Here is a 20,859-nt window from a genome sequence, read left to right on the forward strand (position 1 = left end):
GCAGGGCCTTAAAGGTTTATCCACATCAATATCTTCTCGGAGGCAGCACCTGTGAAGACTTTATCAAGAAGTCCCAAGATGATGAAAGAAACTACTGTCAATCCTCGCTGCCTGTCAGTACGATTATATCATTAGCCTCGGGCACAGACACAGAATAGGGCTTAATGCATTGCTCCACGATAGCTGGAGGATTGATTTTCTGCAGCCGCGCTGTCTTCATATATTCATTTGTAAACTAAGCCTACTAGTTGCTTACGGTAAAATATTGTGTTATCCTGCTTTGGTAGAATTGATATTTTTGCCTTTGATCTCTTTGTAAGGGGCATGATGACGCAGAACCCTTGCAGTTAAACAAATTATAGTAAAACTATTTTTTCACGACAGCCTTTTTCTACAACAATACCCTACGACTTCATGGGTCCTCGTGACCCATAGAACAGTCTTGGCACTTACATGTCATATCTGGTAATTTTGTACATTTGTTTGTAGCATTACAAACACATTACACCGCATTCCAAATTATTATGCAAATTGGATTTAAGCATCTTAAAAGATTTATTTTTTTTGTTTATCCACTATCATGGATGATTTGTGTCTCAGGGCTCTTTAGATCACTGAAATTAATCTCAAATTGCTGTCATAATTAGTTTGCCAGGTGAGCAAGATTACAGGTAAACTGCCGTACTTAAAGAAGCAAAGTTTTTATCCTATTACTATATGACATCATCATATTATATAGCACTGTGTACTTACAATTGCTCATTTTACCTTTCTACCCAGATAATTCCTCTATTTTATCTGCTCTATCTAGGAACTGGAAGTATCTTGTCCCTTCAAAAATCATTTCCCTCTTCAACCCCTGACCCAGCTGCTCCTCCTCCTCCCTGCCATTGACTTTTGCAGAGTCCTCTGAGTCATGCAGGGACAATTGACCTCCTGTTTCTACATAGAGATTAGAAGGATTCAGCTAATCAGTTTTTAATCATGTGATGTCATAGACCTAATGGAAATCAGAAGAATTAAGTGTTTAGAAGTGCAAAATAAGTAATTGTAAGTACACAGTGCTATATTATGATTGCAATATATTACAAAGATAAAAATGTTGATGGGCGTGCTTTTTTAAGAAGGACATGCCATATTATCAAGCATTGCCACCAGATTCAGGCAATATGAGGGAAAGAAAAAGGAACTCCCCGCTGTCAAAAAGCATCAAACAGAGCAATAACTTGGACATGATGTGAAAACATTAGAAAATTCACAAAAACGTAAGTGTGATCATAGTACTGTGAAGAGATTTGTAACTGATACAGGGTACAGACAGAGTTCATGCAGATAAAGGCATTATGAGGAAGGTTTCTGCTAGACAAATTCATCAGATTAAGCTGCTAAAATATTATTACAAAGCATCAAATGGCTACTTCAAATATGCAGCTGCTGGTATCTCTGGAGTCCTGCAAACCTCAAGGTATAGGATCCTCCAGAAGCTTACAGATGTGCATAAACTTACTGTAGCTATGTGTCAACCCAGTCAGCTTCCACTGATCATAATGTAATTGGGCACCATGGAGCATAATGTGATAAAGCCTCAATTGGAATTCCCTGCTTTGCATCTTGTGGGGTTATGCGTGTCTGTGTTCCTCTCTTCAGGTGGCCTCTCTGATACACAGACTGGCCAAAGACATTACTTCTGGGACCTTCTTTCAATTTTTGACTTTAATGTACCAGGTGTTTAAGGTTGTGGGTGTATGTATCTCTACAAAAACAGAGGACTGATTTCAAGAAGAAAGTAGAAAAGGAAAGACATGTTTGGATTCTAATTGTTTGTGCTGTGTCTTGGAAGGGCTAGCTATTTTAAGGATACGTGTTTTCCCTTCGTGCCGGATTACTGGATGACGCCCCTGGATTTGTTCCTGTTTCTGTGTAACAGACTCTTGGCAATTATATCTGTTTGGTGGAATATTCTCAAAGTGACACAAAGTTTGTTGGATTGTTCATTGGTTTGCTTTCTGTGCTTGTTCTGACATACGACCCGTCACATCTACTATTCAGCCACTCCTCAACACTGCTCCTAAGCAGAAACGGTTGCACTGGGCCAAGACTTACATGAAGACTAATTTTAAGATAGGCTTGTTTGCTGAGGAGTGCCATTGCAACCCTGGATGCTCCAGGTGGATGGAGTGGTAGATGGTTGATGTATCGCAACCCTGTCCCAATAAGTCTACAACGTCAACAAGGAGGTGGCGGAGTCATGTTTTGGTCCCGAATCAAGGAGGAGAACTGATAGGCTCCTTTTGGGTCCTTGGAGGTGTGAATATGACCTCAGCAAAGTATACAGAGTTTCTGACTGAGCTCTTTCTTCCATGGCATAAAATGAAGAACTGTGCCATCCATAGCAAAATAATCTTCATGCATGACAATGTACCATCTCATGCTGCAAAGACCTCTTAGGGTATGTGCACACAGTCAGTAAACACTGTGGGTTGGATGCTGAGTCCATCCGCAGTGTCCAGATGTTACAGCACAGAGGATGGGATCTCAAGAAATCCCATGCCCACTATGTGTGCACCGACGCCCGCGGCTTACCAGCAGGGACGCTCATGCGGCATGTCTTTCCAGACCGCAGCATGTCAATGTAGCTTGCGGAGACGCGAGTCTCCACAAAATAAAATCTCACCCATACAATGTATTGGATGTGATGATTCTGCACGGTTCAATGGACACATGCGGAACCACCTGCGTTCAAAAGCCGGAGGTACTTTGGACGCAACGGACATGTTCTGCATTAAAAGTGCTTCCGATTACTGACCACGTGCACCTACCCTGAGTCACTGGCTGCTAAGGGTATAAAATGAGAGATACTAATGGAGTGGCCACCATCCTCCCCTGACCTCAACCCTATTGAGCACCTTTGGAGAATCCTCAAGCAAAAGATCTATGAGGGTTTAAGACAGTTCACATCAAAACAGCAGCTCTGGGGCTATTCCTGACATCTATTCAAGCAGAAAGTATCCAAAAGCTCACAAGTTTAATGAATGCAAGAATTGAGAAGGTGATACCAAAGAAGGGGTCCTAAATTAACCTGTAACTTGGCCTGCTAAGATATTTTTGATTGATGATGATGATAATATAATAATCTTTATTTTATATAGTGCTAACATATTCCGCAGCGCTTTACAGTTTGCACACATTGTCATCGCTGTCCCCAATGGGGCTCACAATCTAGATTCCCTATCAGTATGTCTCTGTAGTGTGGGAGGAAACCGGAGTACCCGAAGGAAACCCACGCAAACAGGGGGAGAACATACAGTACAAACTCCTTGCAGATGTTGTCCTTGATGAGTTTTTAATTACAGTAAATGTTACTTATTAATGCTGCAAATTCAACAAATGGAAACTCAATTGTGCAGAATTATTTGGCACAGTGCATTTTGAATTTTTTTTAGTTTTGAAAGAAATACTGTTATCATTGGAAGGTTTGTCCAATAAAACTTGATTTATAGTCTTAACGGTTGATGATTTTAGCATTATACTGCCTTATTTGAATGGATTATTTAGGAAAATCTGAGAAAAATAGCATGTGCATAATAATTTCTAATGTGGTGTATACTTCTAATTTATTCTGATGATGTACCATGGCCAGGACCATCAGATACTCAGTAAGACCACCAAGAGTTGGGTTGACCCCAAAGTGCCTGTCACTCATCTTTAGGGAGGCCAATTGATGGTTGATACAGAAAGAGATATCACACTTTCACCAGCAGCAGTATCGCTGGGACGTGTGATAGACTGCAGCGGTCAGGTGATGTGAGTAGCATGTCATTATTGGATGTTTTTCTTATAACACGCTGCTCAAGTCACCTGACTGCTGCAGACGATCACAGGTTGCAGCAGTCTTGTTGCTGGTGAAGGGCTAACGTCTCTTCTTCCTGTGTCAGCGCAGACCGCGGATCGGATTTCATATGTATTCAGGTGAGTATCAGTTAGTTTATCTTTTATAGAGAAACTTTTCTTTTTGCCCCGAAAACTACTTTAAGTTCCATTGTGCATTTTTGGGAAGCGACTCCAATCCATAGCTTAGGTGTTTCTTGTGGGGATGCAGCAACCACGTTGTTATGCAGTTCCGCTCTAGGCCCCTGTGGGTCCCTTTGACCAGTAAAATGTTGGTAGTGGTTACCGCTCACATAGGGTGGCACAGTACACTTGACAATTACATTGTAAACACAATACACTTCCAGTTTCGATTGCACAGTGTCAGCGATCATCCATCTTTCAGTTTTCCTGCAGATTTGCATAGTTCTGCCTTGGTTCTTTGCAGGTCCTTCTCACTAGTGATGCTTTTCATGGAATTCCCCCCAACTTCTCACGGATGCAACAGTATATTCCCCATCACTCTACAGAACAGGAGCCAAGACTAATATACTGTATATGTTTGTGGAAATAAGCTGTTGATATCAAAACCTGCTCATTTGAGCATTAGTTTGTTGGTGATCCAATCTGTGCTCTCTATAGATGTGCATGGAATTTTTGCCCATTCATCCAGAAGATCATAGGTGTAGTCAGATACTAATGTTGGAGGAGAGGGAAAGGTTCACAATCTCCATTCATCTCAAAGATGTTGGATGTGCTTGAGGTCTGGGCACTGTGCGGCCGGTCATGTTTTTCCATACCAAAAACTGTCACACTATTGATACTGCTTTGTGCACTGGGAACAGTCATGGGGAATAGAAAAAGGCCTTCCCCAAACTATTCCCACAAAGTTGATGACCACAATAGTCCAAAATGTCTTTACATGTTGATGGATTGCAGCATTAAGATTTCTCGTTAACGTAACCAAGAGCCTTGGCCAACCCAAAAAAGAAAGAAAAAAATGTAAGATTATTGCTCCTCCACCAATCTGTACAGTTGGCACAATGCAGTCAGGCAGGTAACGTTCTCCTGGCATTCGCCAAACCCAGACTCGTCCATCAGATGCCAGATAGAGTAGCGTGAACCATCACTCTGCAAAACATTTCCATTTCTCCATAGTCCACTGGTGCCATCTTTACACCAGTCCATCTCATGCTTGACACTGTATTTGGTGATGGGATGCTTCCATTCAACTGCTTGGCCATGGAAACCCATGCCAAGCTCCCGGCACCGTTTTTGTGCTGATGATATTACCAGAGGATCTTGGACTCTGCAGTTATTGAGTCAGCAGAGCCTTGATGATGTTTTTTCTTTACCATTCTTTCACAATAGTTATACATATGTGATGTGCCAATGGCACTGCATGAAAGACCCGAATTCCATTATTAACGCGTCTCTCCCAATATTTGCATCCACACAGTGCATTTCCAATCACAAGTGTGTCTGTATGTGAAGCATAATGGTCCTGGTCACCCGACAGCCTCTACTTCCTTCTGCAGCAATGACGTCCTGACATTTTGTAATACATGAACTCCTTTTATGCTTTACAAAAGACATGGTGAATAAAAAAGTGTACATAGCAGAAAAATATACAATAATAATTATCTCACACATCCTTGAGCATTCTAACTGCTACGTACATCCACATGACAGCCCACATACACGGAATTATCTCCTACTTATCTTCTTACCTTAGGTTCTATAGCAAACCCAGGAGAAAACTGATGTGAAATATGACAAGACATGTATTTTAAAAAATAAACAAGTGTCAGAAAAATCAATACACAACATGTTTCATCACTAGCATGTGTTTTTTTTCCCTTTCCAGGAATGCCCCAGTGGGATTGTCAATGAAGATACGTTTAAAGACATTTACGCTCAGTTCTTCCCACAGGGAGGTAAGTGGTACTTTATATCTCTGCAATTCACAGCTAAGATCTACGAAGTGTAATGTAAGCTGCAATCTCAGGAAGATCCCACTAAGTGCAACACAAACATGAATCAACAATATGCCTGCGATGAACACAGCAGATGCTCCGCAGTAACACTGGCAGCACTTGTGCTAAATATTCTTCAATGTGCTTATTATATCCTCCAGAAGGTGCTCCTTAGAAAAGGAAAACTAATAAACCAGACAGAGCTGTATAAAATCTGTACCGCTATCATGTAGAGATGTTTCCCATGTTGGCTTTATATTTAATCTGTATCAATAACACATCCTATAATAAGGACAGGTTTGCAGGGGTGTAGGGCCATTACTGTGGGTCCAGAGTGTGGACATCGACAGCGATGTCATTATACTGGCCATTATAGACACAGAAATTGTTACCCACATGGTTGTGGAACCTCTGAGCCACGGTCCGGTGAGAGCCCAGAGGGGTGTAACTAAGTGCACACCTGGTTCTTTGCTAGAGCCCCAATGGTGTGGTTAGACTTGAACCCAGGTGCTACTCTAGGTCTGACCCCGCAGCCATGGCAGCTGACCCTCAAGGGGACAGAAGCAGGACCAGCCAGGAACTGGTTAGCAGGAGGTGTGGGGCTGGTAGACAGATGCGGGATCAGGCACTAACAGGATTGGTACAGATACACGGGACGGCCAAAGGTATGGGATCACAGGTTCAGATTCACAGGTGCTCGTTTAGATGGGTCAGGACTAGGCACAGGCAGAATGGGTTCGGGTATAGGTAAATCAGGATGGACTGGATCAGGTACATACTGGGCGGACAGGGTCAGGTAAACTTGACGGACAGGAACAGATTCAGAGTATGGGTACAGGGACCTTACAACTAGGTAGTAGTAAACTAACTGGTACTAATGTTGCTAAGGCATCTCCCATTTGGGGAAGGTGCCTTACATACCTAATGTCTCCCATGCATTGGCTGAGGACATTTTCAGAAGTGCGCACGGCCCCTTTAAGAAGCAGTGAGCGTGTGCGCCCTAAGTGTTCTCCCAGGAGTGCTGAGCAGCACGGCCTGGCAGGAGACATAAAAAGCGGGGACTAGAGCAACATGGCAACTGGAGCAGCATGAGCAAACATGCCGGTGTCCCTGCTGACGGGGAAGAGGACACATGCAGGGGCTTCAGCTCTGTTCTAACAGAAATTTTGAGCAAACAAGTGACCTCTTCTGGTGCAGAGGCATAGCAAACTTGATAATTACAGTTCAGAAAACGTGGAACCATGTACTTGATGGTTACAGCTCACATTTTGTTTGGGTGTTACATTTAGTCAAAGATCAACCAGATTATCATTTTTTTATTAGTCCCTTACTGACTGAAAGACTAACATGTGTGATAACGATCCCCTAGGTTGCACCCCTAGCCACTGTAGACTTCTATCTGTACCTCTTGTGCCACTATAGTGTCTCGAGAGCTACCCCTGCACAGCCGGTTCTGCCTAAGTGTTCTTTGTGGGTTGTCACCATTTGGTAGTCCCCTGCAGGCGAGCATATGAGAACTTCATCCTGAAAACTCTGACTTTTTTTCCTAATTTCTACCTGATTTTCATACAATTGTCTAAGTTTTATGTCCGAGTGACATCCAAGTGAAATCTGCGTGCGATCTGTTTTCATACATCTACACTAAAAAATGTAAATTCTCAAATACTGTTTCCTACTGGAGGCTTATAATAGATAAGTATTTGTAAAAATCGGATGCCTCTCGGATGTTTTGCCTGGGATCCGACTTTCTTTTTTACGCACCTATAGACTTGAATGGGTGAGACTCATCCGAGACTCGGGAGAAAGTAGTGCATGTGCACTTTTTTTCTCACAGACGGTCAGGACGAGACAAACACCATTCATCTGAACAGCACTACTAAATAACACGGGTCAATGTGCTGTCTGTCTGGTATGGGATAAAAAGTCGTCTAGCACGCGTCCGATTTATACGCTTGTCTGCATGAGTCCTAGATCTGTCCAGCACTCCTGGAGATCTTCCTTGTGTGCTGGGACTTTACCTGTCATAGACATAATTGGGGATACATCTCCTAACAATATTCACAACTAGAGTATGGTCCTAGTTTTCCGGAATGTGAGGATGTAAAAAAAAATATCGCTGCAGACTCGAGGCCAAAAAGAGACGCGGGTTTAAGGGGTTAAATTTCAGAATTGTCAAAATAAATTGAATTGACATTTCCATGTATAACAGAGTAACACTTTTGATAAATAAAGATGAGGCTGATCCTCCAGACGTTGCTGCAGTTCTGCTCCCATGTGCTAAAATAGAAAATTAGCGATTATGTTAACATTTGCCGGCGCTCTCGGCCTCCACCTCTCGGCGGTTATTGATCCGTGCATGACGGTCGATGTGCAGTCAGCAAAGGCTAATGTGGAGAAATTAAAAACGCTACAGATACTAATCTCGGCGATGTCTTCTGATTATTTCTGCTGCGTATGTGTCAGTCTATACTTCTATGGAACGTGATAATCATGATACGTTGAATGTGTGAATTGTATGGTCAAATGTCTTACATGCTTTGGTCTCTAGAATATGGCTGAAATCTATTAGGACTTATGTGCACGGCAAAACCATCCGCACAACCTCTGCGCATCTAGACTCTGACGGGCTCTTGGGCCATTCTTTTCTGGCCATTCTACAGAACCCATCACAAATAACAGCATGGCTCTGTGAATAAACAAAGTTGCAACATGGCAATAGCACTTACTGCCAAACTACCGATTTCATACAAGACAGTGGACGAATTCTCACCCTACATGTAGTATCAGTAAGTAAAAAAAAAAAGGATTAGATTCTCAGGAAATATTTTGTCACCTCTCATGACATAACTTGAAGCCGATCTATCATCAAATTTCACACTACACACTGCATACATCTACTATATAATTGTCTAAGGCTGCCGTCACACTAGCAGTATTTGGTCAGTATTTTACCTCAGTATTTATAAGCCAAAACCAGGAGTGGAACAATCAGAGGAAAGTACAATAGAAACATATGCACTTCTGCATTTATCACCCACTCCTGGTTTTGGCTTACAAATACTGATGTAAAATACTGACCAAATACTGATGGTGTGACGGCAGCCTAAGGGACACTTCCTTCTGTCTGTCTGTCTGTCTTTCTGTCACAGATATTCATTGGTCGCGCCCTCTGTCTGTCATGGAAATCCAAGTCGCTGATTGGTCGCGGCAAAAACAGCCACGACCAATCAGCGACGGGCGCAGTTCGGAGGAAAAATGTCCGCTCCTTACTCCACGCAGTCACTGCCCGGCGCCCACTCCATACTCCCCTCCAGTCACCGCTCACACAGGGTTAATGCCGGCCGTAACGGACCGCGTTATGCCGCGGGTAACGCACTCCGTTACTGCTGCTATTAACCCTGTGTGTCCCCAACTTTGTACTATTGATGCTGCCTATGCGGCATCAATAGTAAAAAGATCTAATGTTAAAAATAATTAAAAAACCAAAAATCATTATATACTCACCTTCCGCCGCCTTTCCCGCTCCTCGCAACGCTCCGATAACCGCTCCATGTGAGCGGCAGGTTCCGGTGGCAAGGATGGTATGCGACAAGGACCTGCCATGATGTCACAGTCATGTGACCGTGACCTCCTCACAGGTCCTGCGCGCCTGCGCGAGAAGGACCTGCCATGACGTCATGGTCATGTGACCGCGACGTCATCACGGGTCCTGCGCTACCAACTCTGGGACCGGAAGCTGCCGAGTGCACCGCACACAGGCGACATGACTACATGGCTCGCTCGGAGGGTGAGTATATGTTTATTTTTTATTTTTTAACCTGTGACATACGTGGCTGGGCAATATACTACGTGACTGGGCAATATACTACCTGACTGGGCAATATACTACCTGACTGGGCAATATACTACGTGGCTGGGCAATATACTAAGTGGCTGGGCAATATACTACGTGACTGGGAATACACTACGTGACTGGGCAATATACCGTGGCTGGGCAATATACCACGTGGCTGGGCAATATACTACGTGGCTGGGCAATATACTACGTGGCTGGCAAATATACTACGTGGCTGGGCAATATACTACGTGGCTGGGCAATATACTACGTGACTGGGCAATATGCTACGTGGCTGGGCAATATACTACCTGACTGGGCAATATACTACGTGACTGGGCAATATACTACGTGGCTGGGCAATATACTATGTGGCTGGGCAATATACTACGTCGCTGGGCAATATACTATGTAGCTGGGCAATATAGTACGTGGCTGGGCAATATACTACGTGGCTGGGCAATATACTATGTGGGCTGTGCAATATACTACGTGGACATGCATATTCTAGAACAGGGGTCCCCAACTCCAGTCCTCAAGGCCCACCAACAGGTCATGTTTTCAGGATTTCCTTTGCATTGCACAGGTGATGCAATTATTACCTGGGCAAGACTAAGGAAATCCTGAAAACATGACATGTTGGTGGGCCTTGAGGACTGGAGTTGGGGACCCCTGTTCTAGAATACCTGATGCGTTAGAATCGGGCCACCATCTAGTTATCACATAAATGCCTTAGATAGAATGTGCAGCAGGTAGATGAGGCACGAGACAAACACACACAGGTATCAGATATCATGGGAGCCACAGGCAGACAAGAGACTTCCTAGAGATCGTAGACAGGTAGCAAAGGTCCTGTAAGATGGGGAACAAGTAGCAGAAGTACTGGAAGCTGCATGAAGACAGGAGACATCTTGGAGACCGCAGGCAGACACGTAGCAGAGGTCCCGGAAGAACAGTAACAAGTAGCAAAGATGCTGAAAGCCGAAAGCAATCAGGAGACGACCTGGAGACCACAAACACGTAGCAGAGAAAAACTGAATGATGCAGGACGGCGTGAGTGGTTCCAGAAGTCGCAGACAGGTAACTGAAGTACTGAAAGATACAGTGAGCCCCGAGACGTCCTGGAGACTACAGGCTGAAATGTTGTGAATTCTGTGGCAGAGCTCCCTCCTGTGGTCACAAGTGGTACTTCGGCTGGTTCTCTCTGTGAGCTTCCGTTGGTGGAGGAAAGTGGTACTGCGGCTTCTGAGTTTCCTTCCTCAGGTGATGTGGTGAAGTCGTTAGGTGCTGCTCTATTTAACTCCACCTAGTGCTTTGATCCTGGCCTCCAGTCAATGTTCTAGTATTGGACCTGTTTCCTCCTGGATCGTTCCTGTGGCCTGCTGCTCTGCATAGCTAGTTCCTCTTTGCTATTTGTTTGCTGTTTTTTTTCTGTCCAGCTTGTCAATTTGTTTTTTACTGCTTGCTGGAAGCTCTGGGACGCAGAGGGTGTACCTCCGTGCCGTTAGTTCGGTACGGAGGGTCTTTTTGTCCCCTTTGCGTGGTTTTTGTAGGGTTTTGTGTTGACCGCAAAGTTACCTTTCCTATCCTCGCTCTGTTCAGAAAGTTGGGCCTCACTTTGCTAAATCTATTTCATCTCTACGTTTGTCTTTTCATCTTAACTCACAGTCATTATATGTGGGGGCTGCCTTTTCCTTTGGGGTATTTCTCTAAGGCAAGGTAGGCTTATTTTCTATCTTCAGGCTAGCTAGTTTCTCAGGTTGTGCCGAGTTGCATAGGGAGCGTTAGGCGCAATCCACGGCTGCCTTTAGTGTGGTTGGAGAGGATTAGGGATTGCGGTCAACAGAGTTCCCACGTCTCAGAGCTCGTTCTTGTTTTTTGGGTTATTGCCAGGTCACTGTATGTGCGCTGACCTCTATGTCCATTGTGGTACTGAATTACCTTTCATAACAGTACTGGAGGACCAAAGTACTAATGATTCCCAATAGAGGGAAAAAAGAAGTTCTGAGACCATTTTTTTTTCTTTGCACTGTGTTTTGCCTTTTTTTTCCCCTAGACATTTGGGTGGTTCAGGACACAGGTGTAGCAATGGACATTAAAGGTCTGTCTTCATGTGTGGATCAGCTCACGGCAAGAGTACAAAGTATTCAAGACTTTGTGGTTCAGAATTCTATGTTAGAACCGAGAATTCCTATTCCTGATTTGTTTTTTTGGAGATAGAACTAAATTGCTGAGTTTCAAAAATAATTGTAAACTATTTCTGGCTTTGAAACCTCGCTCCTCTGGTGACCCAGTTCAACAAGTTAGGATCGTTATTTCTTTTTTGCGTGGCGACCCTCAGGACTGGGCATTTTCTCTTGCGTCAGGAGATCCTGCATTAAGTAATATCGATGCGTTTTTCCTGGCGCTCGGATTGCTGTACGATGAGCCTAATTCTGTGGATCAGGCAGAGAAGAATTTGCTGGCTCTGTGTCAGGGTCAGGATGAAATAGAGGTATATTGTCAGAAATTTAGAAAGTGGTCCGTACTCACTCAGTGGAATGAAGGTGCGCTCGCAGCTATTTTCAGAAAAGGTCTCTCTGAAGCCCTTAAGGATGTCATGGTGGGATTTCCTATGCCTGCTGGTCTGAATGAGTATATGTCTTTGGCCATTCAGATCGGTCGACGCTTGCGCGAGCATAAATCTGTGCACCATTTGGCGGTATTACCTGAGCTTAAACCTGAGCCTATGCAGTGCGATAGGACTTTGACCAGAGTTGAACGGCAAGAACACAGACGTCTGAATGGGCTGTGTTTCTACTGTGGTGATTCCACTCATGCTATCTCTGATTGTCCTAAGCGCACTAAGCGGTTCGCTAGGTCTGCCACCATTGGTACGGTACAGTCAAAATTTCTTCTGTCTGTTACCTTGATCTGCTCTTTGTCATCGTATTCTGTCATGGCATTTGTGGACTCAGGCGCTGCTCTGAATTTGATGGACTTGGAGTATGCTAGGCGTTGTGGGTTTTTCTTGGAGCCCTTGCAGTGTCCTATTCCATTGAGAGGAATTGATGCTACGCCTTTGGCCAAGAATAAGCCTCAGTACTGGACCCAGCTGACCATGTGCATGGCTCCTGCACATCAGGAGGTTATTCGCTTTCTGGTGTTGCATAATCTGCATGATGTGGTCGTGTTGGGGTTGCCATGGCTACAAGTCCATAATCCAGTATTAGATTGGAAATCCATGTCTGTGTCCAGATGGGGATGTCAGGGGGTACATGGTGATGTCCCATTTCTGACTATTTCGTCATCCACCCCTTCTGAGGTTCCTGAGTTCTTGTCTGATTACCGGGATTTATTTGATGAGCCCAAGTCCGATACCCTACCTCCGCATAGGGATTGTGATTGTGCTATCGATTTGGTTCCTGGTAGTAAATTCCCAAAAGGTCGACTGTTTAATTTATCTGTGCCTGAGCACGCCGCTATGCGGAGTTATGTGAAGGAGTCTTTGGAGAAGGGGCATATTCGCCCGTCATCGTCGCCATTAGGAGCAGGGTTCTTTTTTGTAGCCAAGAAGGATGGTTCACTGAGACCTTGCATAGATTACCGCCTTCTAAATAAGATCACGGTTAAATTTCAGTACCCCTTGCCATTGTTATCTGATTTGTTTGCTCGGATTAAGGGGGCTAGTTGGTTCACCAAGATAGATCTTCGTGGTGCGTATAATCTTGTGCGTATTAAGCGAGGCGATGAGTGGAAAACTGCATTTAATACGCCCGAGGGCCATTTTGAGTATCTAGTAATGCCATTCGGACTTGCCAATGCTCCATCAGTGTTTCAGTCCTTTATGCATGACATCTTCCGAGAGTACCTGGATAAATTCCTGATTGTGTACTTAGATGACATTTTGATCTTCTCGGATGATTGGGAGTCTCATGTGAAGCAGGTCAGAACGGTGTTTCAGGTCCTGCGTGCTAATTCTTTGTTTGTGAAAGGATCAAAGTGTCTCTTTGGTGTTCAGAAGGTTTCATTTTTGGGGTTCATCTTTTCCCCTTCTACTATCGAGATGGACCCTGTAAAGGTCCAAGCCATCCATAATTGGACTCAGCCGACATCTCTGAAAAGTCTGCAAAAGTTCCTGGGCTTTGCTAATTTTTATCGCCGCTTCCTCTGCAATTTTTCTAGTATTGCTAAACCATTGACCGATTTGACCAAGAAAGGTGCTGATTTGGTCAATTGGTCTTCTGCTGCGGTGGAAGCTTTTCAAGAGTTGAAGCGTCGTTTTTCTTCTGCCCCTGTGTTGTGTCAACCAGATGTTTCGCTTCCGTTCCAGGTCGAGGTTGATGCTTCTGAGATTGGAGCAGGGGCTGTTTTGTCGCAGAGAAGTTCTGATTGCTCGGTGATGAAACCATGCGCCTTCTTTTCCAGGAAGTTTTCGCCTGCTGAGCGAAATTATGATGTGGGCAATCGAGAGTTGCTGGCCATGAAGTGGGCATTCGAGGAGTGGCGTCATTGGCTTGAAGGAGCTAAGCATTGCGTGGTGGTCTTGACTGATCATAAGAACTTGACTTATCTCGAGTCCGCCAAGCGGTTGAATCCTAGACAAGCTCGTTGGTCGTTGTTTTTTTGGCCGTTTTGATTTTGTGATTTCATACCTTCCGGGCTCTAAAAATGTGAAGGCGGATGCTCTGTCTAGGAGTTTTGTGCCCGACTCTCCGGGTGTATCTGAGCCGGCGGGTATCCTCAAAGAGGGAGTAATTGTGTCTGCCATCTCCCCTGATTTGCGGCGTGTGCTGCAAAAATTTCAGGCTAATAAGCCTGATCGTTGCCCAGCGGAGAAACTGTTTGTCCCTGATAGGTGGACGAATAAAGTTATCTCTGAGGTTCATTGTTCGGTGTTGGCTGGTCATCCTGGAATCTTTGGTACCAGAGAGTTAGTGGCTAGATCCTTTTGGTGGCCATCTCTGTCGCGGGATGTGCGTACTTTTGTGCAGTCCTGTGGGATTTGTGCTCGGGCTAAGCCCTGCTGTTCTCGTGCCAGTGGGTTGCTTTTGCCCTTGCCGGTCCCGAAGAGGCCTTGGACACATATCTCTATGGATTTTATTTCAGATCTTGCCGTCTCTCAAAAGATGTCAGTCATTTGGGTGGTCTGTGATCGCTTCTCTAAGATGGTCCATTTGGTACCCTTGTCTAAATTGCCTTCCTCCTCTGATTTGGTGCCATTGTTTTTCCAGCATGTGGTTCGTTTACATGGCATTCCAGAGAATATCGTTTCTGACAGAGGTTCCCAGTTTGTTTCGAGGTTTTGGCGAGCCTTTTGTGGTAGGATGGGCATTGACTTGTCTTTTTCCTCGGCTTTCCATCCTCAGACTAATGGCCAGACCGAACGAACCAATCAGACCTTGGAAACATATCTGAGATGCTTTGTTTCTGCTGATCAGGATGACTGGGTGTCCTTTTTGCCTTTGGCTGAGTTCGCCCTTAACCCCTCTGTGACCTTAGACGTACTATCCCGTCGAGGTGCCCTGGGCTTATCTGACCCTGGACGGGATAGTACGTCATAGCCGATCGGCCGCGCTCACGGGGGGAGCGCGGCCGATCGCGGCCGGGTGTCAGCTGCTTATCGCAGCTGACATCCGGCACTATGTGCCAGGAGCGGTCACGGACCGCCCCCGGCACATTAACCCCTGGCACACCGCGATCAAAGATGATCGCGATGTGCCGGCGGTGCAGGGAAGCACCGCGCAGGGAGGGGGCTCCCTGCGGGCTTCCCTGAGCCCCCCGCAGCAACGCGATGTGATCGCGTTGCTGCGAGGGTCTCCTCACCTCCCTCCCTGCTCGAGCCCCGGATCCAAGATGGCCGCGGATCCGGGTCCTGCAGGGAGGGAGGTGGCTTCACAGAGCCTGCTCAGAGCAGGCACTGTGAAGCAGCCTGCACTCCTATCAGATCAGTGATCTGACAGAGTGCTGTGCAAACTGTCAGATCACTGATCTGTGATGTCCCCCCCTGGGACAAAGTAAAAAAGTAAAAAAAAAATTTTCCAAATGTGTAAAAAAAATAAAAAAAAAAATTCCAAAATAATGAAAAAAAAAAAAAAATATTATTCCCATAAATACATTTCTTCATCTAAATAAAAAAAAAAAACCAATAAAAGTACACATATTTAGTATCGCCGCGTCCGTAACGACCCGACCTATAAAACTGTCCCACTAGTTAACCCCTTCAGTAAACACCGTAAGAAAAAAAAAAAAAAAACGAGGCAAAAAACAACGCTTTATTATCATACCGCCGAACAAAAAGTGGAATAACACGCGATCAAAAGGACAGATATAAATAACCATGGTACCGCTGAAAGCGTCATATTGTCCCGCAAAAAAAGAGCCGCCATACAGCATCATCAGCAAAAAAATAAAAAAGTTATAGTCCTGAGAATAAAGCGATGCAAAAATAATTATTTTTTCTGTAAAATAGTTTTTATCGTATAAAAGCACCAAACCATAAAAAAATGATATAAATGAGGTGTCGCTGTAATCGTACTGACCCGAAGAATAAAACTGCTTTATCAATTTTACCAAACGCGGAACGGTATAAACGCCTCCCCCAATAGAAATTCATGAATAGCTGGCTTTTGGTCATTCTTCCTCACAAAAATCGGAATAAAAAGCGATAAAAAAATGCCACGTGCCCAAAAATGTTTTCAATAAAAACGTCAACTCGTCCCGCAAAAAACAAGACCTCACATGACTCTGTGGACCAAAATATGGAAAAATTATAGCTCTCAAAATGTGGTATTGCAAAAAATATTTTTTGCAATAAAAAGGGTCTTTCAGTGTGTGACGGCTGCCAATCATAAAAATCCGCTAAAAAACTCGCTATAAAAGTAAATCAAACCCCCCTTCATCACCCCCTTAGTTAGGGAAAAATTAAAAAAAATGTATTTATTTCCATTTTCCCATTAGGGCTAGGGTTAGGGCTAGGGTTAGGGCTAGGGTTAGGGCTAGGGTTAGGGCTAGGGTTAGGGCTAGGGCTAGGGTTAGGGTTAGGGCTAGGGTTAGGGCTAGGGTTAGGGCTAGGGCTAGGGCTAGGGTTAGGGCTAGGGTTAGGGCTAGGGTTAGGGTTAGGGCTAGGGTTAGGGCTAGGGTTAGGGCTAGGGTTAGGGCTAGGGATAGGGCTAGGGTTAGGGTTAGGGCTAGGGTTAGGGCTAGGGTTAGGGTTAGGGTTGGGGCTACAGTTAGGGTTGGGGCTAAAGTTAGGGTTAGGGTTTAGATTACATTTACAGTTGGGAATAGGGTTGGGATTAGGGTTAGGGGTGTGTCAGGGTTAGAGGTGTGGTTAGGGTTACCGTTGGAATTAGGGTTAGGGGTGTGTTTAGATTAGGGTTTCAGTTATAATTGGGGGGTTTCCACTGTTTCGGTACATCAGGGGCTCTCCAAACACGACATGGCGTCCGATCTCAATTCCAGCCAATTCTGCGTTGAAAAAGTAAAACAGTGCTCCTTCCCTTCCGAGCTCTCCTGTGTGCCCAAACAGGGGTTTACCCCAACATATGGGGTATCAGCGTACTCAGGACAAATTGGACAACAACTTTTGTGGACCAATTTCTCCTGTTACCCTTGGGAAAATACAAAACTGGGGGCTAAAAAATAATTTTTGTGGGAAAACAAAAAGATTTTTTATTTTCACGGCTCTGCGTTATAAACTGTAGTGAAACACTTGGGGGTTCAAAGTTCTCACAACACATCTAGATAAGTTCATTGAGGGGTCTAGTTTCCAATATGGGGTCACTTGTGGGGGGTTTCTACTGTTTAGGTACATTAGGGGCTCTGCAAACGCAATGTGACGCCTGCAGACCAATCCATCTAAGTCTGCATTCCAAATGATGCTCCTTCCCTTCCGAGCCCTCCCATGCGCCCAAACGGTGGTTCCCCCCCACATATCGGGTATCAGCGTACTCAGGACAAATTGGACAACAACATTTAGGGTCCAATTTCTCCTGCTAACCTTGGAAAAATACAAAACTGGGGGCTAAAATATAATTTTTGTGGAAAAAAAAATATTTTTTATTTGCATGGCTCTGCGTTATAAACTGTAGTGAAATACTTGGGGGTTCAAAGCTCTCACAACACATCAAGATGAGTTCCTTAGGGGGTCTACTTTCCAAAATGGTGTCACTTGTGGGGGGTTTCTACTGTTTAGGTACATTAGGGGCTCTGCAAACGCAATGTGACGCCTGCAGACCATTCCATCTAAGTCTGCATTCCAAATGGCGCTCCTTCCCTTCCGAACCCTCCCATGCGCCCAAACGGTGGTTCCCCCCCACATATGGGGTATCAGCGTACTCAGGACAAATTGGACAACAACTTTTGGGGTCCAATTTCTCCTGTTACCCTAGGGAAAATACAAAACTGGGGGCTAAAAAATAATTTTTGTGGGAAAAAAATTTTGTTTTGTTTTTATGGCTCTGCATTATAAACTTCTGTGAAGCCCTTGGTGGGTCAAAGTGCTCACCACACATCCAGATAAGTTCCTTAGGGGGTCTACTTTCCAAAATGGTGTCACTTGTGGGGGGTTTCAATGTTTAGGCACATCAGTGGCTCTCCAAACGCAACATGGCGTCCCATCTCAATTCCTGTCAATTTTGCATTGAAAAGTCAAACGGCGCTCCTTCCCTTCCGAGCTCTCCCATGCGCCCAAACAGTGGTTTACTGCCACATATGGGGTATCAGCGTACTCGGGACAAATTGGACAACAACTTTTGAGGTCCAATTTCTTCTCTTACCCTTGGAAAAATAAAAAATTGGGGGCAAAAATATAATTTTTGTGAAAAAATATGATTTTTTATTTTTACGGTTCTGCATTATAAACTTCTGTGAAGCACTTGGTGGGTCAAAGTGCTCACCACACCTCTAGATAAGTTCCTTAGGGGGTCTACTTTCCAAAATGGTGTCAATTGTGGGGGGTTTCAATGTTTAGGCACATCAGTGGCTCTCCAAACGCAACATGGCGTCCCATCTCAATTTCTGTCAATTTTGCATTGAAAAGTCAAACTGCGCTCCTTCCCTTCCGAGCTCTCCCATGCGCCCAAACAGTGGTTTACTGCCACATATGGGGTATCAGCGTACTCAGGACAAATTGGACAACAACTTTTGAGGTCCAATTTCTTCTCTTACCCTTGGAAAAATAAAAAATTGGGGGCAAAAATATAATTTTTGTGAAAAAATATGATTTTTTATTTTTACGGTTCTGCATTATAAACTTCTGTGAAGCACTTGGTGGGTCAAAGTGCTCACCACACATCCAGATAAGTTCCTTAGGGGGTCTACTTTCCAAAATGGTGTCACTTGTGGGGGGTTTCAATGTTTAGGCACATCAGTGGCTCTCCAAACGCAACATGGCGTCCCATCTCAATTCCTGTCAATTTTGCATTGAAAAGTCAAATAGCGCTCCTTCCCTTCCGAGCTCTCCCATGCGCCCAAACAGTGGTTTACTGCCACATATGGGGTATCAGCGTACTCAGGACAAATTGGACAACAACTTTTTGGGTCCAATTTCTCCTGTTACCCTTGGTAAAATAAAACAAATTGGAGCTGAAGTAAATTTTTTGTGTAAAAAAGTTAAATGTTCATTTTTATTTAAACATTCCAAAAATTCCTATTAAACACCTGAAGGGTTAATAAACTTCTTGAATGTGGTTTTGAGCACCTTGAGGGGTGCAGTTTTTAGAATGGTGTCACACTTGGGCATTTTCTATCATATAGACCCCTCAAAATGACTTCAAATGAGACGTGGTCCCTAAAAAAAAATGGTGTTGTAAAAATGAGAAATTGCTGGTCAACTTTTAACCCTTATAACTCCCTAACAAAAAAAAAAATTGGTTCCAAAATTATGCTGATGTAAAGGAGACATGTGGGAAATGTTACTTATTAAGTATTTTGTGTGACATATCTCTGTGATTTAATTGCATAAATATTCAAAGTTTGAAAATTGCGAAATTTTCAAAATTTTCGCCAAATTTCCGTTTTTTTCACAAATAAACGCAGGTACTATCAAAGAAATTTTACCACTATCATGAAGTACAATATGTCACGAGAAAACAATGTCAGAATCACCAGGATCCGTTGAAGCGTTTCGGAGTTATAACCTCATAAAGGGACAGTGGTCAGAATTGTAAAAATTGGCCTGGTCATTAACGTGCAAACCACCCTTGGGGGTAAAGGGGTTAATAATCGGGCCAGCTCGGCTACCTTGGTTTCACCGTTTTTCTGCAACTCTGGGTTCCATCCTCGTTTCTCTTCAGGGCAGGTTGAGTCTTCGGACTGTCCTGGTGTGGATACTGTGGTGGACAGGTTGCAGCAGATTTGGACTCATGTAGTGGACAATTTGACTTTGTCCCAGGAGAAGGCTCAACGTTTCGCTAATCGCAGACGCTGTGTGGGTCCCCGACTTCGGGTTGGGGACTTGGTTTGGTTATCTTCTCATCATATTCCTATGAAGGTTTCCTCTCCTAAGTTTAAACCTCGTTTTATTGGTCCGTATAGGATTTCTGAGGTTCTTAATCCTATGTCTTTTCGACTGACCCTTCCAGATTCTTTTTCCATACATAACGTATTCCATAGGTCATTGTTGCGGAGATACTTGGCAGCTATGGTTCCATCTGTTAATCTTCCTGCCCCGGTTTTGGTGGAGGGGGAGTTGGAGTATATTGTGGAGAAGATTTTGGATTCTCGTGTTTCAAGGCGGAAACTCCAGTATCTGGTTAAGTGGAAGGGTTATGCTCAGGAAGATAATTCCTGGGTCTTTGCCTCTGATGTCCATGCTCCCGATCTTGCTCGTGCCTTTCATATGGCTCATCCTGGTCGTCCTGGGAGCTCTGGTGAGGGTTCGGTGACCCCTCCTCAAGGGGGGGGTACTGTTGTGAATTCTGTGGCAGAGCTCCCTCCTGTGGTCACAAGTGGTACTTCGGCTGGTTCTCTCTGTGAGCTTCTGTTGGTGGAGGAAAGTGGTACTGCGGCTTCTGAGTTTCCTTCCTCAGGTGATGTGGTGAAGTTGTTAGGTGCTGCTCTATTTAACTCCACCTAGTGCTTTGATCCTGGCCTCCAGTCAATGTTCTAGTATTGGACCTGTTTCCTCCTGGATCGTTCCTGTGGCCTGCTGCTCTGCATAGCTAGTTCCTCTTTGCTATTTGTTTGCTGTTTTTTTTC

At 44.4% G+C, this 20,859-nt stretch overlaps 1 protein-coding gene across 4 annotated transcripts in view; it reads left to right on the plus strand.

Moving 5' to 3' along the window:
* Positions 1–20,859, plus strand: part of KCNIP4 (potassium voltage-gated channel interacting protein 4) — a 1,248,191-nt gene that overhangs the window by 847,846 nt on the left and 379,486 nt on the right. For all 4 annotated transcript variants that reach the window (XM_069744678.1, XM_069744679.1, XM_069744677.1 and 1 more), the window contains one exon: positions 5,735–5,804. In XM_069744678.1, coding sequence (XP_069600779.1) covers positions 5,735–5,804 — 70 coding nt within the window. The remainder of the gene's footprint in view (positions 1–5,734; positions 5,805–20,859) is intronic.

This window comes from Ranitomeya imitator, chromosome 1 (genome assembly GCF_032444005.1).
Source record: "Ranitomeya imitator isolate aRanImi1 chromosome 1, aRanImi1.pri, whole genome shotgun sequence".
Lineage (NCBI taxonomy): Eukaryota > Metazoa > Chordata > Amphibia > Anura > Dendrobatidae > Ranitomeya > Ranitomeya imitator.